Consider the following 27,886-nt stretch of genomic DNA (forward strand, 5'->3'; position numbering starts at 1 on the left):
CACACACAAGCTTTCCAATGGACCTAATTCATTGCTGTAATTAATATGATTGCTGATTGTGGTGTGAAACAAACAAACAAACAGACAAACAAACGGATTGCATGTTTCTTGAGCCCACTGCTGAAACACTTGTAACAGCAGTAAACAAACATGCTGGAGTTTGGTGGATAAAAAAACCGAAAAGCAAGTTTGATTTCTGACATTTTGATGGGGCCAATTTGTTTTTGTGTAACAAGTGTGAAGGTCCTTCAACATTGTTAGGGAGGAAAACTGTCATGACTAATGATCACTCTGCAGCACTCTTGTTGCTCTGTTCCCTCAACAACGGGAACACAAAGAATACCCAGCTAAGTGCAGAAGATAACAACAAACAAAATGAAACAAAACTTAAACATGTGATAGACATCAAATCTATGCAAAGTGGCATTTTTTAAGAATTCTAGACAGTTCCTTTGAGCACTTGAACAAAGTTCCTTTATATTTTTTTCCCTCCTGCATCTAGACATTTCAAAAAATATTTCCCATATAACAATCAATTAATGAGGTCTGGCATTAGTAGTAGTAGTAGTAGTAGTAGTAGTATCATTATTATCATTATTATTATTATTATTATTATTATTTAAACATCTACAAGAACGAATTGCTGATCACACATCTTTGGAAAAGGTGTTCAGAATATGTGTAAAGACCTTCGAAATTCCTGCTGCTCAGATAATGTCATTAGCAGCAAAGTATCCTAATAATTCACAAGCACCTGCACAGGACATATTGGAGGTACAATAATGAGGTAAATCAGCCCACAATGGCCATAAACTAACACCTAATGAGGCCAATAGACATTAAAAATATGGACTTTCAAAGTTAATGTGTTATCTCTGAAAAGTGATTGACTTTTCACATTTTAGATGCAGGTGTTCCGTAGCTTCATGGACTACAATAACAGAACATGATTGGTGAATGACTTCGGTTTATTGTCTGACCTTGAACATTAAGTGTGGGAGGAGAGCCAACATGACCCAGGTCAAGGCCACTGTATTGAGTTACCCACAAACACAGGTAAGGTGTTGACAGAAACCCCAAAACACAGGTAAAGTGTTGTCACAAACCCACAAGCACAGGTAAGGTGTTGACACAAACCCACAAACATGGGTAAGGTGTTGACAGAAACCCACAAACACAGGTAAGGTGTTGACAGAAACCAACAAACACAGGTAAGGTGTTGACAGAAACCAACAAACACAGGTAAGGTGTTGACAGAAACCCCAAAACACAGGTAAGGTGTTGACAGAAACCAACAAACACAGGTAAGGTGTTGACACAAACCCACAAACACAGGTAAGGTGTTGACAGAAACCCCAAAACACAGGTAAGGTGTTGACAGAAACCCACAAACACAGGCAAGGTGTTGACAGAAACCAACAAGCATGGGTAAGGTGTTGACAGAAACCCACAAACACAGATAAGGTGTTGATTGAAACCCCAAAACACTGGTAAGGTGTTGACAGAAACCCACAAACACAGATAAGGTGTTGACTGAAACCCCAAAACACAGGTAAGGTGTTGACACAAACCCACAAACATGGGTAAGGTGTTGACAGAAACCAACAAACACAGGTAAGGTGTTGACAGAAACCCCAAAACACAGGTAAGGTGTTGACAGAAACCAACAAACACAGGTAAGGTGTTGACACAAACCCACAAACACAGGTAAGGTGTTGACAGAAACCCCAAAACACAGGTAAGGTGTTGACAGAAACCCACAAACACAGGCAAGGTGTTGACAGAAACCAACAAGCATGGGTAAGGTGTTGACAGAAACCCACAAACACAGATAAGGTGTTGATTGAAACCCCAAAACACTGGTAAGGTGTTGACAGAAACCCACAAACACAGATAAGGTGTTGACTGAAACCCCAAAACACAGGTAAGGTGTTGACAGAAACCCACAAACACAGATAAGGTGTTGACTGAAACCCCAAAACACTGGTAAGGTGTTGACAGAAACCCACAAACACAGATAAGGTGTTGACTGAAACCCCAAAACACAGGTAAGGTGTTGACAGAAACCAACAAGCATGGGTAAGGTGTTGACAGAAACCCACAAACATGGGTAAGGTGTTGACACAAACCCACAAACACAGGTAAGGTGTTGACAGAAACCCACAAACACAGGTAAGGTGTTGACAGAAACCCACAAACACAGGTAAGGTGTCGACAGAAACCCACAAACATGGGTAAGGTGTTGACAGAAACCCACAAACACAGGTAAGGTGTTGACAGAAACCAACAAACACAGGTAAGGTGTTGACAGAAACCCACACACACAGGTAAGGTGTTGACACAAACCCACAAACACTGGTAAGGTGTTGACAGAAACCAAAGAACACAGGTAAGGTGTTGACAGAAACCCACAAACACGGGTAAGGTGTTGACAGAAACCCACAAACACAGGTAAGGTGTTGACAGAAACCCACAAACACAGGTAAGGTGTTGACACAAACCCACAAACACAGGTAAGGTGTTGACACAAACCAACAAACACAGGTAAGGTGTTGACACAAACCCACAAACACGGGTAAGGTGTTGACAGAAACCAACAAACACAGGTAAGGTGTTGACAGAAACCCACAAACACAGGTAAGGTGTTGACAGAAACCCACAAACACAGGTAAGGTGTTGACAGAAACCCACAAACACGGGTAAGGTGTTGACAGAAACCCACAAACACAGGTAAGGTGTTGACAGAAACCCACAAACACAGGTAAGGTGTTGACAGAAACCCACAAACACAGGTAAGGTGTTGACAGAAACCCACAAACACGGGTAAGGTGTTGACAGAAACCCCCATGTTAAACTGCGGCATGGTATCTCAGTGAGCTAGCACTTTAAATCGGCATCAGCCCAGACTAGTACAAGCAGCCACACACACACACGTCTCTATATAAGTGCAATAATCTTGAACGCGACGTTAAACCCAATTTCACCTCACCTCACCTCTCCACAAAGGAGGTGAGGTCTTGACCAACTTCACCACTTATGTTTCTCCCTGATCATCATCCATCTCCACCACAATATCGTCTCCTGACTCTCAGAAACACAATTAGTGGCCAGCCCAGAAGTCCTTCATCAATGCTGACAGGTTCATGTGCACTGAGACTGGCACACATAACATAGCTGAACTGAATGTTCCATTCCATACGGCTAACTTTGAAAGGGAACAAAAATCAAAATATATTATTACATTAAATAATTAAAGGAGGGTGGGGGGTATGGGGGAGGGGGGTTGGGGTGGAGGGGGTGGAGGGGGTGACAGCAATAGGCTATGCATGTGATCTATCCTGTAAGGTACAACCAATATGAGCCTGTGGATCCAACAGAGCTCTCAGTGATAGCTAGGTCACATTGAAAGGGAACAAAAATCAAAATATATTATTACATTAAATAATTAAAGGGGTGGGGGTGAGGGGTGGTCTGGGTGGGTGGGGGGTGGGTGGGGGGTGGGGGGTGGGGGGGGGTTGTGATCTATCCTGCAAGGTACAACCAATATGAGCCTGTGGATCCAACAGAGCTCTCAGTGATAGCTAGGTCACATTGAAAGGAAAGTAAATGAACATTACACATGTAAGCTTCAAATCAAGTGGACATTTACCACACATTATTTGAAGAGCGATATTTCCTGCATGTTAAGTTAGCTGTGTGGCATACATTGGAGTGAATAAGTACATAGATGAATGAAGTGAATGTCTTTTTGTCTCCTTATATAAGATAGCTATGCAATATATCACAAAGAACAAAGAAGAACAAAGTGTGATTTATTTCACAATAAAGCATTGTTCTGTCATGACGTTATTTCTGGTGATTCGAATTTGTGCTTGCAACATAATGATGTCATACATTGGACAATGTTATTTTTGAAAGGGACGTGTCTCATAAGTTGTTACCCATAGATGTAGCTGGGCTACGCAGATTTATGCCGGTGGCTCAACAATCGCATCCCAAAGTGGGAGAGATATGACAATCAGGATTAGGAGAAAAGGTACAGATAATCGACATGAGGATTGTGAGTGAGTGAGTGAGTATTGTTTTACGCCGCTTTTAGCAATATTCCAGCAATATCACGGCGGGGGGACACCAGAAATGGGCTCCACACAATGTACCCATGTCGGGAACCGAACCCGGGTCTTCGGAGTGACGAGCGAACGCTTTAACCACTAGGCTACCTGACCGCCCCACATGAGGATTGTGAGAATATCTGGGAAGAACCAAACAATAACAAACAATAAAACACTGCAGGGAGAATAAACCATTCGGGCCTGCGTCCCTCATGGTGTATTCTCCCTTAAGTGTTTTATTGTACAAAAACCATGATAAATCGTTTATTTCTTAACTAACAAACTTGGAAACTCTGACAATACATGGATCTGTACAAGTGATTTCACTTATTGTTTTCTGTACCAATTCATTTTCCAGGCAAATCTAGACCAGCTCCATGGTCAAGTGAATAGAGCATCTGTCCATGGTTCAGCATCTGTCCATGGTTCCATCCCCAGTGAATGGCTGTGTCAGATGAAAAGATGGCAAAAGACAGAAGCTGCTGTTACCCTGCCCGATGCTTGGCATTATGGGGGAAAAGCTGGACGAGTCAGCTTGGAGTCAGTGTAATGTATCTACAGGTTCTACTACACCCAATCAGAACCAGTTGGGACAGTGCGGTTTTCGTAGGGAGCCTTCAGTGCAGATCGAGAGATATCTGCAGGCTGTGATTGGAGGATATTGTGTAAGATTTTTATGTCTTTTAAATGTACATCCATCCAGTTATTAAAATTGACCATGTTTTTCTATATTTAGTCCTGTCTTTTTCAACATGATGACTTATGCTGAATATGACCACAGATATTTTCAAGTTGGTGACATTTGGTGCGGAACTGGGGGTGACGTGTTTAGCACTCGGAAAAGGACCTGGCTAAGCTAGTCATTTTGGGGTGTTTTTTCTGCTCTAAGGCCAAACTGTGCACACACGTACAGGTAATAGCTGTTGAATGCTTAGTTGTTTTTAAAAAAAAATATATAATATTACTATAGAAGTCTATGGGAAAACATTTGGTTGTGTGTAACCTGTATGGTATACATAGGTATGGTAAACTGAGGCATGGTATCTCAGCAGTCAAGTACTATGAAACCTGCATATGTTTGGACTAGTTGGCGCGTGCACTCATGCACACACTCCCTCAAGCATGCTTGACGCACACGTCACTACATATGAGTGAAATAATTTTGAATGTAGAACCGGCGCTCACCATGATTAACACTGTCTGAGTGTCAAGTATGCAGGCAGATTTCTTACCCTGGGTATAGCTTGTTCAATGTGGCAGGAGGTTCAGAGAGTAAATTGTTTCAAAAACATAGAAGCTGCACATATACCAACATTTGATATAGCCGCGGCTTGGCCACACATCATCTCTTGCTTACAGATATGATGGCAGCATGAGCAGATTACAAAGTTTGTGAAGCTCAACATTCTATTAACATGATGTGGAATAAAGTTGTTTTGGTCAGCAGGGTTAAAGGGTCAACAAATGGCTATTCTGTTGTGTAGGTCGTTTACTTATTCTACAGCTCACAACATCGTGACAGTATATACACTGTAGGACTGGGACGAGTCGAAATTTACAACCCGGGTACCCACCCCACTATTACCCGACCCTACCCAGGTACCCACTGTAGGTCTCAGGAGATGTCTCAAAATGTCCGATTGGGAACATTTTTAGCATAGCCCTGGCAAAACGTATTTTGATACATGTATTCACACTGAAGTTGAATTAAGTTACATCTCTATTCAACCATATGAAAAATCAGAAGGAATGCATGCATAGTCAGAAAGAAATGCGAACATTAGTGGCTTGTAGTGTAACCATAGAGTTCTGGATACTTTTTGTCATTAAACAATATATCATGTGACTATCCACGGGTCCGGGTAGTCCTGTGGGTACCCGGATCCTAATCAGTACCCACTCGACCCAGGTACCCGAGTTACCCGTCCCAGCCCTATTACACCGGGCAGGTACTTTTTTCAATACATTTGATTATTATTAGCGTAAAGTCAGTCTTTTTGTTTGATTTTTTATTGTTGCATATTTGTATATTTCTAATCCATTGACAATATTTTAATTATATTTTCTGATTGTGGCTCTGAACTGTTAACATTAATAGTGTTGTCTTATTTAGGTAAAAACAAGTGTTGGGCAGCATTGTTATAGGTCGATTCCTGACAGGCAGTGAAGTAATTTACAGTAATTTAAGTTCTGACAGGATTGATTGATTGAAACCAATCGGAAAATATTCAGTTCTGATATAAGGCAGTGAGAGTTACTATAGTAAACATTACTTTAAGAAATATTGTTATATATACTCACCATAAAAAAATATGTGAACCACTGAAACATATATCAAGAAGCATGTCTGTTAAGAAGACATGTTTCCACTGTGTACCACTTAATGACACAACTAACAATCAGTCAAGTGTTACCACAGAGTGTCTTTATTCTTATCACGATATGCTGCACGTGACTTTCAAACTTTACACGCTAATCCTGCACGAGACAAATGGTATATCTCGAGTCACGGATCTATGACATCACAAGTTATGTGTTCATGAGCATCGGTTCACACAACATAACAATATGTTTGTTTGTGCATCAAACCAATCTAATATTTCTTGAATAAGTAATTCTTCATATATTAACCAACATGTATGGTATTCACATTTCTTTTGGTGGTGAGTATATATCGTACCCATCAAACCCGGATGTTCAGCTAAGATAATGATTTAGCGACAGGGCCGAATCCAGAGATCACGTTTGTCGTATTGATGACAGGATTATTCAAATCTTCAGACAAGTGTGGCAGGATAGTCCAACTTTACCATGTTAAATAACACAGGCTCTGTATCTCACCTCATTAAAAAATCTTTAAATTCTCTCCAAAAATATAATTACAGACATGATACCTACAAAAACCTTGAAACTGATAATGGTCATTAGCATTCACAAAAACTAGTCTTGAGCTTATGATTTATAAAAGACCAATTTTTGTTTTACATTTCTTAAAGAATATAGATTACTCCATTTTGAAATATGGAAAGACTTTCGCTTCTTTTGGTCACAAAGGCTCACATGGACCTTCTGATCAATTCAATTTCTTATTTTACTTTCGAATGAAAAGCACAGATAATGAACCTTTAATGTCTGGATTAAGATCCCATGGTGCTTGCCTGACGGAGTTAATCAAAGATAATCATGGTCCACAATGTTCTACAGTTGGTAAATAGAAGGACAGACAGGATCACACGAAAACCACCCAAAAAAGTTGACATGCTGCCTTCTCATAAGCGTAATTAGAAGTAGGTTTGGTATTACAATTATTCCATTACGGAAAAAAATTATGCAAAAAAATACCCATGTATTATGAATCTAAACTGATTCATTGTGCTGTCACTTTGATATAGCTGTCATTAAAAGACACTGCCTGCTCCACAGTAGAGGGATTGTCTCAAAAGTTGACAGTCAATTTTTAAATATACAGTAAACCACGTTTATAACAATCACACTTATAACGAACTGACGGATGTAAGATCTGTTTTGTTGTCCCGTTCATTTGCTGTATATAGGCCGAATACATGCTTATAACAAACTATGGTTATAACGAACTAAAATTAATGGTTTTAACCGTAGTTCACTGTAGTGGATCAGCATCACAAAAATTGTTTTGATAATTTTAGTTCGGGGAACAAATTAGAAAAGTTCTGACATGACCCGTAATTGGATGTCCTCAGATCTTTGTTTAGCGGTAGCGAGACCTGAGATCTGACTTTAATGAGATTGCATTAAATGTGAGCATATGACTTTCTGATTTATAATATGGTTACCAGACAAAGAGCTCAAAATGTCTTAATGTTATTGTTACTCATATGTCAGAATGGTGTATTGTAATTAAACTATATTGCCGGATGAGAAATCTAGATTACATTTCTTAAGTTGACAGATATTTTGAGACAGTCCCCAAAAGAAATCACAGAAGCGCAAAAAAAACCTCGAGATAACCCAGATGACATAAGGACAAAAAACTCCAGACAAATTGCACAAAACAAGCTTCTTCAAAGTGATGTCAAACACTGCCTGATACAATTCCAGCTTAAGTTGGTCTTCAGGTGAGGTTTACTCTGTCATTGGTCAAGTCTATCACTGAGATACCTACTTTCAGCCTAAGCTTACTGTTGCCACAGTTGGACTTTTCTTCGGTGTGAATCCACTGGCGATATCAAAATAATATATTTGGTCCCAGCACAAGCAATAAGGTGCATTTGTACATTAAAATACATATTATTCTCTCATAATAAGATCTATATTGCATTTTTAATTCTATTAAATTCTTTATATTACTACTGATATACTTGATCTACTTAAAATGACATGATTTTCTTGAACATTTTTATAATTGTCTTCTCAGTAAGGTCATCCAGATTTCCAACATGTTTTTCAATGTCATGAGTAGGGATGTGCGGTTTTATCGGTATACTGGTATATTGCAATACAAATTCATCACGATACGTATCGCGATACGTTTTTGGCGTATCGGTTTTTCCCTCATTATTCAAACACCACCTGATAAAAATACGTATTTTACAATCGGAAATCATCGGGAACGAACGTTGCTGACAACTTGGAACTAGAGTTACTTCCCTTGATTGTTTATCCAACATGGCGGACGCCTTTGACATCGTGCCGAACAAAAAGGGAAAATCCGAAATATGGAGACATTTTTGGTTGAAGAAAACAAAATTAGATGATAAAATAGTAGAAAATATTGCTGTGTGTAGGAAATGTAATGCATGCGTTCGCCATGTGGGTGGAACATCGAATTTAAGCTCCCACATGCGGCACCACTATCCATTATCACTTGGCTCACAGAAATCAACAAAGTCAAGCATCAATCAAGTAGGACTATCCAATGCAAACTTAAGTGACACGGACACATGTTCAAGCATAAGCTGAGTAGCTAATGTTGAGTAACCTATCATGAAGACTAGGTTTTGATGTTACTTCACTTTGTTTAACTTGTTTTTGCTGGCTGTTCACTATCCAGAATACTAAAGAAAAACACATTTCATTGTGATCTGTAGTACTGGTAGTGGTAAAACATTTGAAATTTGACCAGTTTTATCTTTTGACGTTGAGTGGAAGTTGTCATGATGTATAATTCTTATCAAATTTATGTTAATGTTAATGTTTCATTGTTTTTCAAACTGTTTCAGAGAGTTAACATTATTCAAATGTGATTGAAATAGGTTGGAGACTGTGACTGACATGTATATGCCATGAAGTATAGTCTTGCCTTATTAAATCAAAACAAAGACAACACACATGCTTCATACTCTTTATTTGATTGTAGATAAAAATAATAGTTCAATTTATTAAAATTGGTTCATAATTTTGACCAAATTGTTGACATATTAATATTTGTCAAAGGGATATGAAAAAAAGCTTTTCTCTTGGTAGAAATTATTTCCAAATATATTGCAATAATATTGCAATATGTTTTTGAAATATTGCAATATATCGCAAAACACTTTTTGGTCGAATTCCCAACCCTAGTCATTAGTTTGTGAAATGACATTGAGGAAATAGATTGGTTGTAGGTAAACGTATAAGTGTAACGACCTTGTTGGGTTGATGTGATACACAAGGGAGAAACCAACAGAATTATGTTCACAAAACTTTTTGGTCTACAAAGTGTGGCTCTTGTTAAATGTTGACAGTAATTTGTTTGGAACCGCAAATAACCATTACAATCCTGTTTCTTTCAACAATTATGATACATGGTGTGGTTTTCAAAAGGTGGTTTGATTTATCTGATACAATATAACTAAATGTACACACCAAATCTTACAGAGTGTACAATCATTCTGTCACCCTTTGGGCCACCACTATCAAAGGTCAACCTTTGGGCCACCACTATCATAGGTCAACCTTTGGGCCACCACTGTCATAGGTCAATCTTTGGGTCACCACTATCAAAGGTCAACCTATTGGCCACCACTATCAAAGGTCAACCTTTTGGCCACCACTATCATAGGTCAACCTTTTGGCCACCACTATCATATGACAACCGTTGGGCCACCACTGTCATAGGTCAACCTTTGGGCCACCACTATCAAAGGTCAACCTATTGGCCACCACTATCAAAGGTCAACCTATTGGCCACCACTATCATAGGTCAACCTTTGGGCCACCACTATCATAGGTTAACCTTTGGGCCACCACTATCATAGGTCAACCTATTGACCACAGCTATCATAGGTCAACCTTTGGGCAACCACTATCATAGGTCAACCTATTGGCCACAACTATCATAGGTCAACCTATTGGCCACAACTATCATAGGTCAACCTTTGGGCCACCACTATCATAGGTCAACCTATTGGCCACCTCTATCAAAGGACAACCGTTGGGCAATCTTTGGGCCACCACTACAAGACACTACAAGACTTACCTGAGTGTATAAATCATTAAGACAGCACTTACCTGAGTGTTCTGACGAGACCGGTGTATGAATCATGAAGACAGCACTTACCTGAGTGTTCTGACGAGACCGGTGTATGAATCATGAAGACAGCACTTACCTGAGTGTTCTGACGAGACCGGTGTATGAATCATGAAGACAGCACTTACCTGAGTGTTCTGACGAGACCGGTGTATGAATCATGAAGACAGCACTTACCTGAGTGTTCTGACGAGACTGGTGAATGAATCATGAAGACAGCACTTACCTGAGTGTTCTGACGAGACAGGTGTATGAATCATGAAGACAGCACTTACCTGAGTGTTCTGATGAGACTGGTGAATATCCCGGCACCGACATTTCCTGAAGATCTGTTGCACAAGCTTCTTCAGGGCAAATCTGTCAACTGTGTTGCCGTATGTGTGACGCTTGAGCTCACTCAGGTCTTTGCCCTGAAATTAAAAAAATACAATATTGGCTCTTTGAATTTGTTAATAGCACGACATGGTGCTACCTACATGGCAGTTTAGTTATAGACCAACACCCTGAAGCAACTTAATCCATCCTTACATTCACTAATGTGCCACGTACAGGTTGTACTAATACTAATACCCATGTAGATCAGGAACTCATATATATCTTAAAGATATACCCATCAAAACTTCACCCGTGAAGATCCGGGGTAGAATAGGTCTTAGGCAACCCAAGCTTGCCATAAAAAGCGACTACGCTTGTCATAAGAGGCAACTAACGGGATTGGGTGGCCAGGCTCGCTTACCCGGTTGATGCATGTCATCGTATCCCAATTGCTTGGATAGATGCTCATGATGTCAATCACTGGATTGTCTGGTCCAGACTCGATTATTTACAGACCACTGTCATATAGCTGGAATATTGCTGAGTGCGGCATTAATAGACTAGGCACATTTTCAGAAAATGTTGATGGTGGAGGCATTTCATGTTTATGGCTGGCAAACAACATTTCTAGATGTATTGATATGTTCTTAATTGATTTAGGGGGTTTGCCCGGCTGTATTTTCAACGGTTAACCCACAAATTTGATAAATTCAAAATGGCAACAAAAAAAAATAAAAAAAATAATTTTTGTCATATCTTTGGTACTAAGCATGGTGGGACCACAAATAAAACATTTCTCTGTATGTTTTCATGTACAAGGAATCCAATGAAACCATAACCCTCAATACGTCAAGAAATCAAGATGGCCGCCATGTTGGGGCAAATCCGATTACTAACTGCGTCTGATGCAAACAGAGTCTTATTTACATGAGTGACTTTACTACAAACAACAAAAAACAAAAATCAAAAATCAAACGTGCCTGTCAAGAATGGGTTAGGGACTGACCAGTTCATATTCTGCTTGTGGTTGGGGAGGCAGACTGGGAATTGTGTAATTATTTGACATGCTGATCATTCTGAAACCCATTTTCAGAAATACAATTAAATTGTGGCTGTTCTTTTCAGAGATAACAAAGTTTGTTACTTGAAGCAGTGACAAAAAAATATTCCATTTTTTAACAAAATATCCACTAGATGAAGCTATTTGTAGTGTCAGTTTCTGCTTGCATGAAATGTTTATGAACAAACAGCGGATGCTTTTCTGTTAAAGGTACTTTACAGATGCACAAGACAGCAATTAATTCCAAAAAATATCTGAAGTTTGACAGTGAGCAGTCCGTGTGGGTGATGATAAGAAGGCCATGACACATGCCTGCCGTTTGTGAAGCCCTATAAATATCTGATGTCATAATCAGCATAGGAGTGGGCTTTGCTTAACAAACACACCTTCATACTTAAGTTTTATCTGAAAACAACTCCTTTCTGTGAGATCTGTCCAGTCAACATGTACTGGAAGTTACTAGGGGCTGACATTTAGCACTCTGGGAGTGGAAGGACCTCAGAACAAGAGGGCATGGGATCTAAGAAAAATCAGTTCCTATAATTGCTGGAAAAATAATAAATCCTGGGGAAATACAAAAGGAAGGATCAATTCTCACTGGACAATGCACTGTGGGTATAACAAAAGTTTTGGTGCTTCCTATCAGACAATTCTTTGTGGTATGTCTTGAAGAGCCTTCTGAAACAATATTCTGTCTCAAACAAAAATCTGAGACCCCCTGCCCACAAAATACAGAACCTTATAACACTGGCATTATGTGCAGGAAGGATATTCTATTATGACTGTGGGTTTCGAGAATTGAGGACGTCAAATCATTCTTCAACTTCATCATTTATTCTAATTCTTAGTTTCATATTCTAACAGTTTCTTCTTCTAGTTGAAGGGTGCCGTTGCCACGAAATACTAAGGAAGCGCTGTCGGCTTGATTGACTGCAAAATAATGCCGAAACGTCTTTGAATATACTAATATTTAGACGCAAATATGAAAATAAACGGTCACATTAATAATGTCTTACTTCTTACTTACTGAAGTTTTGTATTTAATTGCATAATTACCGTTTTATAACCTCCACGGTCCTCCGCTCACAGCACAGTCTCTTGCACATAGCGATACCAACAACAACATAAAAGTTACTTCCCTTTACAACTTAAATGAAGACCGCTTAAATATAAAATTAATCCAAACAATTGATCAGAATCCAACAATGACCTTGCTATGTAGGTCTCACATTACTTTAGTTCTGACCACCTGATCCATTAAGTCGCCTCTTATGTCCAGGATAAGTTGCAAGGGACCAATTCTAATCCGGAATCCCCATGAGTTCCTGAATAAGTCGGATTTGGTAGATGGCTTGTCATCATACACCGACAGTGTTGATTGCTACTGATAATATCAATCACTGGATTGTCTGGTCGAGACTCGATTATTTACAGGCTGCCATCATAAGGCTGGAACATTGCTGAGTGTAGCATTGAAAAATAAACATACATTCAGCTCTTCCAGCTTTTGTAATGCCTCAGTGGCTTTAAATGAGTGGGGTGGGGTGAGGTGAGGTGAGGTGAGGTGAGGTGAGGTGAGGTGAGGTGAGGTGAGGTGAGGTGAGGTGAGGTGAAATGGGGTTTAACGTTGCATCCAAGCTTGTATTAGCTTATGTCCATTTTATAGTGATGGTCCACTGAGATAACATGCGCAATTTAACAAAAAAATACACCACTCAGACACAGTTTACTGACTCAGAGCCGACCAGTCCTTGTTATATCCCCTTAATGCCAAGCACCAGGCAGGGTAAGAACAAGTACCATCTTTTAATGTCTTTTGGTTTGACACGTCTGGGGATCAAACCCTGTACCTCCCGTTCTCCGGGCGTCAGGCCTAACACTTCAGCATGGGGAATCAAAACTTCAACCAATTAATAAGGCCACAATAATGAAATTTTAAGGCTTACTGATTTAGAAGGTGGAAGTAAAAGTACAAATAAAAATGTGCGTTGTTCCATGTATTTAGTTATATAAGTTGTTAGGTCAGTCAGTTGATAGACGCCAGCTTTGCTTAAAGTATAAGTGTAAAAGTTTTACAGAAAAATATATATGTATTCATATCAAAGAAGGTTTTGTTCTGTTTTATTCATGAAGTTTGCAAGGTTAGTGAGCGAGTTGGGTTTTGTTACAATCTACTAATTATTTTGGTATGCTTTAAAACATTCAATCTCAATAAAATCAGTTGTCAATGCTTGCTACTGCTAAACCACAGATCTAAGGACATATCCCATTGCAGGTCACGTTAGAATGACCTTTCGGAAACTTTGACCAACCAATGAACCACCCACAGGAAGACGGCTTAAGCCAATCAGAATGCAGCTTTCTCAAGCTTTCTCAAGTTTCAAAATGGCAACTTCCATATCAGACAAAACTTTGAAAAATATTTTGAAAAAGTTATCAATTCAAAATTTGAAGTCTGACCAAAAGAAACTGCTCCGTATCATTAACCTTTTCGTAGTTGCATGATTACAAAACATTCAGACATTCACTTTCATGATTTCATAATAGCAATGCTCTGATCAGGCGGATGAAAGGTCATTCTGACATGAACTTAATGGGATGTCCTCAGATCACTGTGTAGCGGTAACGAGCACTAAGATCTGAATTTAATGAGATTGCAAAACATTGTAAGTCTTCTTGTGCATTGTTCCAACTTGGCTATTTGAGCACTATCAATGGTTCCAATTAAACAATAAAAGAATGTTCCTGGGAAATGCTACTGTAGCATGGATAGCTCTATCACAAAATGAGCATTCGTTTTTGAAAGTAAAACATAAAGATCTGTATGTGTTTCAAATTGATAGAACTGAAAATAAAACTTTCTTTGAGTTCAAATGTTCCTGAAAAAGCCACAAGGAGTAACAGGTTTTTTAAGGTGTACTTTTTTCTTGTTTGTTAAATGGCACTAAACAGAGTGAGTCTCTCCCATGAATCACTACCAGACAATAGACTGAACATTTAATCAGAGATTCTCAATCAAGACAAATGCTTTTTTGTCATTCGACCTTCAACACATGCATTCTTTCACCAGCCAAGAAAGACTGAAAATCTGTTAAGAAAACATAATACGATTACAATGTTTTTAGTCTGGTACTTCCAATTTCCATGAAACGTGCCCCCACCAAATTCCCTTTTTTGGTCAAAGGCCTAAACATTTTTTTCAGTAAAATCCCCGTGGGTTTCCAGATTTAATTGACACTAAGGTCAATCTTTCACAGCAACCTGCCATTGTGTGTATGAACTCTGGGCTAATGGAAGAAGAATTAGAAAAAAACAGTCAGACTTGCACTGATTTGATATGGCAAAGACTGAGAAATGTTCTCCACCAAAGTAATCTTTATGCCAACTTCAGATGTCTGGTCTTGATCGGAGGCTTCATCCTGACTTGACTGACCGTTCTGGCATGGGCCAATTTAACCCTGGAATCCCCATGGGTCATCAGTGTAGTTGGGTATATGGAACTTGGGCTGCAGTTATTCAACTTGTTGTTCAAGCTTGTTCCCAGACTAACATGAAGTCCTTGAAATAGTTGGAAGGTTAAGTAAAAATATTTCTACAGGGGGACCCCCGAGAATTTGGAACCCACAAGTCTATTCACTTCAGGCTAGAGCTGAGAATGGGATGAGTATAGCCTGCTAGAGATGAGAATGGGATGAGTATAGGCTGCCAGAGATGAGAATGGGATGAGTATAGGCTGCCAGAGATGAGATGGGATGAGTGTAGGCTGCCAGAGATGAGAATGGGTGAGGTGGTGAGGTGAAATTGAGTTTAACAGCGCGTCCAAGATTATTGCACTTATATAGCGACGTGCATGCACGTGTATGTGTGTGTGTGGCTGCTTGTACTAGTCCGGACTGATGCCGATTTATAGTGCTAGCTCACTGAGATACCATGCCGCAGTTTAACATGAATACCCCACTCAGACACAGTATACTGACTCCGAGCCGACCAGTCCTTGTTTTAGCCCCTTAATGCCGAGCGCCAGACAGGGTAACAACAAGTACAATCTTTTAACGTCTTTTTGTTTGACGCGGCCCGGGATCGAACCCTGGACCTTCCGCTCTCCGGGCGGACGCTCTACCACAAGACCACGGAGGCGGTCAGATGAGAATGGGATGAGTGTAGGCTGCCAGAGATGAGAATGGGATGAGTGTAGCCTGCTGGAGATGAGAAAGGTATGACTGTAGCCTGCTAGAGATGAGATGGGATGAGTATAGGCTGCTAGAGATAAGATGGGATGAGTATAGGGTGCTAGAGATGAGATGGGATGAGTATAGGCTGCTAGAGATAAGATGGGATGAGTATAGCCTGCTGGAGATGAGATGGGATGAGTATAGGGTGCTGGAGATGAGATGGGATGAGTGTAGCCTGCTGGAGATGAGATGGGATGAGTATAGGGTGCTGGAGATGAGATGGGATGAGTGTAGCCTGCTGGAGATGAGATGGGATGAGTATAGGCTGCTGGAGATGAGATGGGATGAGTATAGGCTGCTGGAGATGAGATGGGATGAGTGTAGCCTGCTGGAGATGAGATGGGATGAGTATAGGGTGCTAGAGATGAGATGGGATGAGTATAGGGTGCTAGAGATGAGATGGGATGAGTATAGGGTGCTAGAGATGAGATGGGATGAGTATAGCCTGCTGGAGATGAGATGGGATGAGTGTAGCCTGCTGGAGATGAGATGGGATGAGTATAGGGTGCTAGAGATAAGATGGGATGAGTATAGGGTGCTAGAGATGAGATGGGATGAGTATAGGGTGCTAGAGATGAGATGGGATGAGTGTAGGCTGCTGGAGATGAGATGGGATGAGTATAGGGTGCTACAGATAAGATGGGATGAGTATAGGGTGCTAGAGATGAGATGGGATGAGTATAGGCTGCTAGAGATGAGATGGGATGAGTATAGCCTGCTGGAGATGAGATGGGATGAGTATAGGGTGCTAGAGATGAGATGGGATGAGTGTAGCCTGCTGGAGATGAGATGGGATGAGTATAGGCTGCTGGAGATGAGATGGGATGAGTGTAGCCTGCTGGAGATGAGAATGGGATGAGTGTAGCCTGCTGGAGATGAGATGGGATGAGTATAGCCTGCTGGAGATGAGAGCGGATGAGTATAGCCTGCTAGAGATGAGATGGGATGAGTATAGGCTGCTGGAGATGAGATGGGATGAGTATAGGGTGCTAGAGATGAGATGGGATGAGTATAGGGTGCTAGAGATGAGATGGGATGAGTGTAGGCTGCTAGAGATGAGATGGGATGAGTATAGGGTGCTAGAGATGAGATGGGATGAGTGTAGGCTGCTGGAGATGAGATGGGATGAGTATAGGCTGCTGGAGATGAGATGGGATGAGTGTAGGCTGCTGGAGATGAGATGGGATGAGTGTAGCCTGCTAGAGATGAGATGGGATGAGTATAGGCTGCTGGAGATGAGATGGGATGAGTATAGGGTGCTAGAGATGAGATGGGATGAGTATAGGGTGCTAGAGATGAGATGGGATGAGTGTAGGCTGCTGGAGATGAGATGGGATGAGTATAGGGTGCTAGAGATGAGATGGGATGAGTGTAGCCTGCTGGAGATGAGATGGGATGAGTATAGGGTGCTAGAGATGAGATGGGATGAGTATAGGGTGCTAGAGATGAGATGGGATGAGTATAGGGTGCTAGAGATGAGAGGGGATGAGTATAGGCTGCTAGAGATGAGAATGGGATGAGTATAGCCTGCTAGAGATGAGATGGGATGAGTGTAGGCTGCTAGAGATGAGAATGGGATGAGTATAGGCTGCTAGAGATTAGAATGGGATGAGTATAGCCTGCTAGAGATGAGATGGGATGAGTATAGGCTGCTAGAGATGAGATGGGATGAGTATAGGCTGCTAGAGATAAGATGGGATGAGTATAGCCTGCTGGAGATGAGATTGGATGAGTACAGCCCAATAACGGTGCCATCATTAGGCCTGGAATGGAATGTAGCTGACTGGTTTTTTTAACTTTTGAGTGAGTGAGTGAATATGGTTTTATTCTGGTATTAGTAATAATCAAGTCAAAACTAATTAACTTGCTATGATAAATCACTTGATATTTTCAAGTCAAGACTCAAAACATTTTGTTTGATAAGCCAGCTATTTAACTCTTGTTTACATGTATATGTGTGTTGTCAGTGCTTTGAGCAGGCTTTGTTGTGCGGAAGTGGGCATTATTAGAACTTTTCTTCTTATTATGATTTATAAATTCATTCCATGTTTTAATGCAGGGTGTAAGGGAGTCAACATTCCGTCTCCTGGTGTACAAACCCATTTAGCCTGTAAACGTCTGTTTGTTTGATTGTTTGTTGTTTAAAGCTGCACTCAGCAATATCCAGCTATATGACAGTGGTTTGTAAATAATCGAGTCTGGACCAGACAATCCAGTGATTGACATCATGAGCATCGATCTACACAATTGGAATACGATGACATGCATCAACCAAGTCACCAGATCCCGTTAGTCGCCTCTTTCAGCAAGCATGGGTTGCTGAAGACCTATTCTAAACCAGATCTTCATGGGTATTTGTAAACTTCTGTATGCTTCTCCTAGTATTGTGACATCCCTCCATCAAGGCAGAACATAAGCTAGCATTAGTGTACACCTCCATATTCATGACTGCCTCAATGTCTGTCAGATAGATTAACCATCAGGTATCAAGTTCAGTATAACACGTGTAAATGCCATTTTATACACTTTCTCCTGATGTGGAATGAGAAATGTCAGCATCAATTCTCAATGTTTATCCATTGGTACCATAGCTGTATCAATTAGTTCCTGGTTGTTGGTTAATGGCACCAACTGATGCCCAGGTAAACATCCCCACCAGGCCATCTTCAGTGTTTACAGCCTCCACTGAACCGAGGCCCCCCCAACAATTAGTAGGAAGTCTCTTGATGCCCCTCACTGACCTCACCTCATCTTGACCTCAACTATTTGGAACTAAGACATGGATGTGTTGAGGTCATTCACCAGTGAGTTTGGTTTACCACCCTTTGGGACAGTATTTCATTTATACCATCTTGTCTGTGAGATACTACAGGGAGCCAGCATCATGTCGGGACAGTATTTCATTTATACCATCTTGTCTGTGAGATACTACAGGGAGCCAGCATCATGTGGGATGACATGCCCGTTGGCGCTTACCATTTTGATGAACCACACCAGGGCTCCGTTCCACAAAGCAATCGCAGCGCTAAGGTGATCGTAACTCCCATACTTTGATATAGACTTACGACTGTCGCAGTGCTATGATCACTTTGTGGACATGGCCCAGGACAGACGTGCCGAGAAACCCCTAAACACAAGGGTACGATGATGTAGAAAAGCCATGTGATAGATCAACTGTTCATTCTGACAAGGCTATAGTAAAATCTTAACTGTTTTTATTTTGTTTATGATGAACATCTAATTTTAAAAAGACAAAGGACTTGCATTTCTAAACTTTTAAAGCTGAAATAAAACATATTTGCTGAGCATGAACAGACAATTTAGCCTTATGAAAAAATAAATGTATACAAAAGCAAGTCTAGCCAGCTCTAGCTAGCTCTAATCAGCATAGAGAAATTTTTTTTAAAATTTTTAGAGTCAAGAAGAGTTTTGTGTAATATAAGATTTCATAGACTAAACGTTAGTCGAACAAAGTATGTGATCTAGGCTTATATATAACCAGTTGTGGAAACCTCGGTGGCTGAGTGGGTTAGATCGCTGACTTTGTGTGTTGGCAATTAGGTGCCTCACTCTGGCAGTGTGGGTTCAAATCCCGGATGGGACTTGACCCCAAAAGGTTCTAGAATCTGTACTTCACAAAGAAAGTGTTATCCCAAATATAACACTTGGTATATTTGTTGAGCACATCTTTATAATTTTATCAATATTTTGTAGGCTAGCATGTCAACACAGCCTAGAGCCATGATGACTCCAGGTGTGTCAGGCTGGGTGAAACCTAAAAGGAAGATGCAAGGCAAACCAGTGGCTGACAGCATGAGCAACGATCCACGACATATGTGGAGGCATTAGCAAGATCAGCCAGGATACAAACTGTTACCATCCAATCATTATTTTACTCCCCTTCAACCCAACAATCTGACAACCAAATTCTTAATTTGTAAAAGCCTTTGCAACAATGGCAAAAACATGAGAGCGGTGAGATTAATTTCATGAATTCGGCCATGTTACAGATGTTCTTCAATCCATGGTGTATTCCTGATTCACGGGACAGGCAGATTGGGGCTTTACAAATCACTATCCTCCTTAATCCCCCCTGTCCGTTTGTAGGTCATACTTCTACTGACACACATCTTGGATGGACGCTTATCAGTAACACAGAAGTCAAGTCCTTTCTATTGCCAATAGTAACATAACACTAACCCCAAGTGAATAAGTCAATAAGGTGGCATCCATTGTCGTCTTCTCATTCGACATACGTCTAACTTGGGAGTCGGTCAGTCGTGATCAACATACATAACCAGACATCTTGCAAATGTGGACAAGTTAGTGTGGGATGACCAGTCTTAACACGTTTATGTAAAGAAGGCCATGGCTTAACTGACATACAGAGGTGGGCCAGTGGGGGGTCTCCCTCACACCAGGCAGTTTGATGAATTGAAGAAGGCCATGGTTTAACTGACCTACAGAGGTGGGCCAGTGGGGGTCTCCCTCACACCAGGCAGTTTGATGAATTGAAGAAGGCCATGGCTTAACTGACATACAGAGGTGGGCCAGTGGGGGGTCTCCCTCACAACAGGCAGTTTGATGAATTGAAGAAGGCCATGGTTTAACTGACATATAGGTATGGCAATGTGGGGCCTTTCTCAATGAGACAGTGTAGATATTACATGCCACCTTCAACACAATTGTTTCAATGACCTTCAAGAACACTTAATTCAACTTCTTCAGACAGACACCTAATCCATCATAGAAAACAGTGTAATGTAATCATGCATCTTCATATATTTAGCACAACGCAATCATCAGCTCATCATCAGCTCATCATCAGCTAATCACTACAATCATCACCTTCAATACTTCATCTCATCACTACCATCATAACCTTCATCAGCTCATCACAACATCATCACCTTCATCAGCTAATCACTACAATCATCACCTTCAATACCTCATCTCATTCATCATCTCATCACTACCATCATAACCTTCATCAGCTCATGACAACATCATCAGCTCATCACTACCATCATCACCTTCATCAGCTCATGACAACATCATCACCTTCATCATCTCATCACAAAATCATCACCTTCATCAGCTCATCACTACCATCATCACCTTCATCAGCTCATCACAACATCATCACCTTCATCATCTCATCACAACATCATCACCTTCATCAGCTCATCACTACCTTCATCACCTTCATCAGCTCATCACTACCATCATCACCTTCATCAGCTCATCACTACCTTCATCACCTTCATCAGCTCATCACTACCATCATCACCTTCATCAGCTCATCACTACCTTCATCACCTTCATCAGCTCATCACTACATCATCACCTTCATCATCTCATCACTACCATCATCACTTTAATCATCTCATCACTACATCATCACCTTCATCAGCTCATCACTACATCATCACCTTCATCAGATCATCACCTTCATCAGCTCATCACTACATCATCACTTTCATCAGCTCATCACTACATCATCACCTTCATCGGCCCATCACTACCATCATCACCTTCATCGGCTCATCACTACCTTCATCATCTCATCACTACATCATCACCTTCATCAGATAATCACTACATCATCACCTTCATCAGCTCATCACCTTCATCAGCTCATCACCTTCATCGGCTCATCACAACATCATCACCTTCATCAGCTCATCACTACCTTCATCACCTTCATCAGCTCATCAATACCATCATCACCTTCATCAGCTCATCGCTACCTTCATCACCTTCATCAGCTCATCACTACCATCATCACCTTCATCAGCTCATCACTACCTTCATCACCTTCATCAGCTCATCACTACATCATCACCTTCATCATCTCATCACTACCATCATCACTTTAATCATCTCATCACTACATCATCACCTTCATCAGCTCATCACTACATCATCACCTTCATCAGATCATCACCTTCATCAGCTCATCACTACATCATCACTTTCATCAGCTCATCACTACATCATCACCTTCATCGGCCCATCACTACCATCATCACCTTCATCGGCTCATCACTACCTTCATCATCTCATCACTACATCATCACCTTCATCAGATAATCACTACATCATCACCTTCATCAGCTCATCACCTTCATCAGCTCATCACCTTCATCGGCTCATCACAACATCATCACCTTCATCAGCTCATCACTACCTTCATCACCTTCATCAGCTCATCAATACCATCATCACCTTCATCAGCTCATTACTACCATCATCACCTTCATCAGCTCATCACTACCATCATCACCTTCATCAGCTCATCACTACCATCATCACCTTCATCAGCTCATCGCTACCTTCATCACCTTCATCAGCTCATCGCTACCATCATCACCTTCATCAGCTCATCGCTACCATCATCACCTTCATCAGCTCATCGCTACCATCATCACCTTCATCAGCTCATCGCTACCATCATCACCTTCATCAGCTCATCGCTACCATCATCACCTTCATCAGCTCATCGCTACCATCATCACCTTCATCAGCTCATCGCTACCATCATCACCTTCATCAGCTCATCGCTACCATCATCACCTTCATCAGCTCATCACTACATCATCACCTTCATCATCTCATCACTACCATCATCACTTTAATCATCTCATCACTACATCATCACCTTCATCAGCTCATCACTACCATCATCACCTTCATCATCTCATCACTACCATCATCACCTTCATCAGCTCATCGCTACCATCATCACCTTCATCAGCTCATCGCTACCTTCATCACCTTCATCAGCTCATCACTACCATCATCACCTTCATCAGCTCATCACTACCATCATCACCTTCATCAGCTCATCACTACCTTCATCACCTTCATCAGCTCATCACTACCATCATCACCTTCATCAGCTCATCACTACCTTCATCACCTTCATCAGCTCATCACTACCATCATCCCCATCATCTGCAGATCACCGTCAAAACCAAGTTGTCACAATATCATCACCAGCTCATCACTATGATTACTTTCATTATCAGTTTCCAACTTTTAACTGTCACAATTCCTTCAACGACTCTCCGTTCAACAGATTCTAATTGGAGTGACCTAACATCCTGCAACACTCTCCTTTCAACAGATTCTAATACATACTACTCAAAAAAAGGGAAAGAGCACCCATTTTTATCATATGACTATAGTTAATCTGTCATGCCGTGACAGATTAACTAAAAAATCACATGTAACATTTGGGCCATCTTTAACTTCTTTTGAGTAGCATACTTCAATAATTAAGCAATAAAAACAAACGTCAATTTATCAAGGTCCTTAAATCATTTTCTGGTAAGGCATTGCCTCTGATTCATTAAAAACTTACATAGATATGAGCCTTAAGTGGTTTGATTTTCCACATGGGTAAATTATTCAAGGTTTCTCTGTTATTACAACACTCACTCACTCACTCACTCACTCACTCACTGCAAAGGAGAATGATTACTAGCCTAGCCCTGACCTTGACTGCTGCACCTCAGAAGGTCGTAACTCAAGACAATCATAGACTGACACAAGCATGTGACATGAGGTCAGAGGTCACTAATATGTGATAGTGTTATTGTCTCATTTACAAAATTCTATGAATCACTAATGACAGATAACATTTCCCGGGCAAATTGTCCAATGCAGATATCTGGTACTGTTCCCATTAATGGATCTGGTTATAATGAATGGTTGTTGGCCACAGCACTCCTTGTTATTTGGGGCAGATATTTTAAAAGTACAGTTTTTAATAGTTCAATGACAGTCAAAGTCAATGACCTAAAAAATCAAAAGAACAAACACCAATAGGCTGATATTCTCTTCTATATGAAATAAATAAAAAGCAAAAACACCTCAAAAAAGGCCAGACCTTTATATTTTTTTGTTTACATATTTTTTTGTGAGTTTGAGAGCAAGTTGGGTTTAAGTTTGCTTATAACAGTTTTCAAGTCCATCTTTAGTGAAACATCGGAAAAAGAAAGAAAAAATATATTGTTTGTTTTTGTTCTTCCAAAAGTTATGTGAATAATTGTCATGTGAAGTGTGTTAGTCAGACTGGCATTTTTGGTGCTGCAGGTCAGCCTACGGAATGCAAATATTTTTTGTGCGGTGAAGACATAACTTTAAATTGGGTAGAAAGAAAAACAACAGAGCATCAGATATATTTTTTCCCACTTATCACGCTTATAGGTTGACAGAATCCATCCCCGATAGAAGATAAAGGTCTCACTCAAGCTACGAAAAACCATTGACATTTAACAGTTTTTTAGTTAATAAACAATCAAGAAAAAAATGGGTGAAATACTCAGAGGTAAGTGATCTATGTTGGGGGTTTGGTGAAGGAGGGACTGAGGTGGAACTAAAATCCGTGAGATCTCACTCCAACACTCAACCATGTTCCCACTGATTAAATCACACAAGGGCATCTTGAGGAAGAGATATCATGCATTAAGGTCATTGAGGAGGCAAACCAGAAAGTCATTTACTCCACAATTTTATCATGGATGTTTCTGAAGGTTTCAGGAGGGTCAATACAGTCAGACCACAATTTCAAGGATGACCACTCCGACCATTAACGGACAGATCAAAATATCGGCTCGGAGACAAACAACAGCAGGATTGGAATGGCATGCCAATTGGAATTGAAATGACAGTTTGGATCTAAGATGTACAGAGTCCCTCGACCCCTCCCAGGTGTTCAGGGAAAACTTCTTCCGTCCTGTCCCTCCCATTGACTCTGTTTTGTTTTGTTTTCTGATAAATAGGGAATTGTTAATGCATGGAGAGACGTGGTTTGAAGCTGATTTGATAAGAATTCAAGCTAATATCACAACTTGTCAGCTTAGCGTGGGAGGAAATTCCTATGTGACACAAAGTCATTGTCATTACCACCTTGATGAAAGCCTTGCATGAACATGGGCAGTTGCAGACAGACAAAGGATAATTATTATTTAATCGCACATTCAAAATTGTTTTGTTTTTTCAAATATTAAAACTGACTTATTCCAAGTTATTTAGTCCTGTGTTATAACTGTGGAATATATATTTTTTATGTATGTTTTTTCACAAAAAGCCTAGGCAAGTCTAGATCAAACTAACCAAGTCTAGTTTGCTTGATTCCACATGAAAACAGCAGAAGAGGAAAGGTTCTTTCGAAGAAACAATATATAATTATTTTGAAGACATGTTTTCATTGACTAAGTGTTTGTTTGCTGACAAACCCAGAAAAATTGTCAAGATCTGGGATTTAAACACAAAATGGCAGAAAGCATCCAGCCTCGACTATCCACCCAAACAGACCCATCAGACTTGAAATAAAATAGCAGTGTCGTGGCTCCCCATGGTATCATGACATTTCAACAATCTCTGGGTACATTTAGAGTCAGTACTAAGTATTCTGTGTGTGTGTGTGTGTGTGTGTGTGTGTGTGTGTGTGTGTGTGTGTGTGTGTGTGTGTGTGTGTGTGTCTGTCTGTCTGTCTGTCTGTCTGTCTGTCTGTCTGTCTGTCTGAGATTGGAACACCTGCTTCCCAAGCTATCTTCAAACAGACTAAAGGACAACATTACAAGTCACTTACAAAACCAAAACAACTCCTGTTTGGTTTGGGCAATCATGTCAAAATATCCACACGCCTGCAGTTAGTTCAAATACCAATGCAATCTTCTACCATGCGGGGCTTCGTTTCTGCCCCACAACACAACATGTCAAGAGGTTTTGACAAGGTAATAACTATTTTCACTCCTTTGAGTTAAAACTGAATTCTTTTTAGCATTGTTTTTATTTCATTTTCAATTTATCTCCTTGCAAAATTGTGTCAGTTTTCAAAACTATTGTTTAGCGTACCAAACAAATAACAGCGTGAGACACTTTTGGACACTCTCCAGCTACAAACTGAACTTGTAGGCCTGACCAGACACTGTCATTATGGTCACAATGGGAACACAAGCAATGGGCAAAAGACTGAAATAACGTCTGGTTTGTTGTTGTGACATGAAGTAGAAGAGTGGGTTTTAGCCTTATAGGCACTTCACCAGGGAAACCATATTCAGCCTACCATTACTAACCCCAGAAGCTCCACAAGTACCTAACAGGTGTCACTTCCACAACAGCCTTGATAATACATTAAGAAAATTCCAGGACGCTGGGTCTTGTTCCACAAAGAGATCTTAGCATATCTCACATACTATAACATAGATTTACACCAAGATCAATCACTTCATGCAAAGAGGCCTTGCTTCTCTGAGTGCTCAGTATGTTACCATACTGGGTGTGCATGTTTACCACCTGTTCAAAGAAAAGTTGGCATGTTTTAAAAACACAATTTTCACTGTCCTTTATTAAAATATCCTGTAATTAAATATCTTTAAATGTTATCATTTGTATAAAATAATAAAGGATTACATCTATTGAAATAAAGTGGAATTTGTAGTATTCAAAAAGTGTTACACTTGATAACAGATGGTCCCTGTGAAGTCAACCCGAATTTGAGCCAATTAAGAATAACTGGGGTCTCAAAACTGAATTTGTCTTAAATTTCAAATTTCACTTTGTGTATTGACGGAATTTAGTTCAAAATATTGTACTGATTCCACAAAATTGTAATGGTTAGTTAAGGTGCCCTGTGCGCCTCACAGATTGAATACGGTAAGTAGTGTTACATAACAGAATGACATACATAACACAACTGAATATGGCCCAGATCACAGCTCTGAAGGCACAATGAAGGTTTACCATTTTCCAAATGTCTATCATTTCAATTTGTTCTATCACTTAATCCTTCTCTTGCAGCTGACAACCACTTATCAAGGACTCAAGGAATGTGAATTCTTCAGCCGGGGTACAAGGCTTATTCAACCTGATTTACACACCTTTGAAGTCTAATTACCAAGACCCCCATTGACACAGTTGTATGAGTGGAGTGATACACTAATAATAGCGTGGCATGTGAAACATGTCTGTATTCCCCAGTTGAGCAATACAGTCAGCTTATATTACATCAGCTCCTGCTAAGGGTGGACTGATTATTTATGTTTGTCAGAGCTCTGTTGGTGAATTTACCTTACTCACTGCTGAGTGTTCTACAGAGCCCAGTTGTTAACACCTGAGGAACAACTTAGTTAGCCTTGCTCCAAGGCTGTACCAAAGGATAAGTTCATGGATGTGTAGTAATTCCATTCCCCTAATAGGCAAGTCTAGATATGCTGACAGGATTCCAGTCTCTTATGGGGACAGCTTGTTCTTATTTTTTACATAATACAGATTATCATAACTATGATTTAAACTAATAATTATTGCCTTAGAGACTTGTACAAGTCTACAATTTCGTCAACACCTATTCAATTTAGATATGAATTAGGAAGGCAAACATATTTTCATCTTAAATTTAAAAAGTGCCACAGCACTGTAGCTCACCTGGATATGGAGTCAACAGTCTAAAATGTCAACCAAGACTGGCATTTAACACGTGTTGCTGTCAGCTGTCAGCATGGCTATTCAAAAATGTTAGGCATAAATACTGAGGACTAGGGCTGGGACAGGTAGGACGGGTGGTAAGTCACGTGATATATTGTTTAATGACAAAAAGTATCTAAAACCTTATGTTTAAACTACAAGTCACTAATGTTCGCAGTTCTTCCTGACTACTACACCCAATCCT

General features: G+C 40.3%; 1 protein-coding gene across 1 annotated transcript in view; it reads right to left on the minus strand.

Annotated features, from left to right (window-relative positions):
* Window positions 1-27,886, minus strand: part of LOC124145165 (ATP-dependent DNA helicase Q4-like) — a 436,547-nt gene that overhangs the window by 134,312 nt on the left and 274,349 nt on the right. Inside the window, exon 15 of the mRNA XM_048397431.1 lies at window positions 10,875-11,009. Coding sequence (XP_048253388.1) covers window positions 10,875-11,009 — 135 coding nt within the window. The remainder of the gene's footprint in view (window positions 1-10,874; window positions 11,010-27,886) is intronic.

This window comes from Haliotis rufescens, unplaced genomic scaffold, assembly GCF_023055435.1.
Source record: "Haliotis rufescens isolate VD_foot unplaced genomic scaffold, xgHalRufe1.0.p SCAF_17, whole genome shotgun sequence".
In the NCBI taxonomy this organism is placed as follows: Eukaryota; Metazoa; Mollusca; class Gastropoda; order Lepetellida; family Haliotidae; genus Haliotis; species Haliotis rufescens.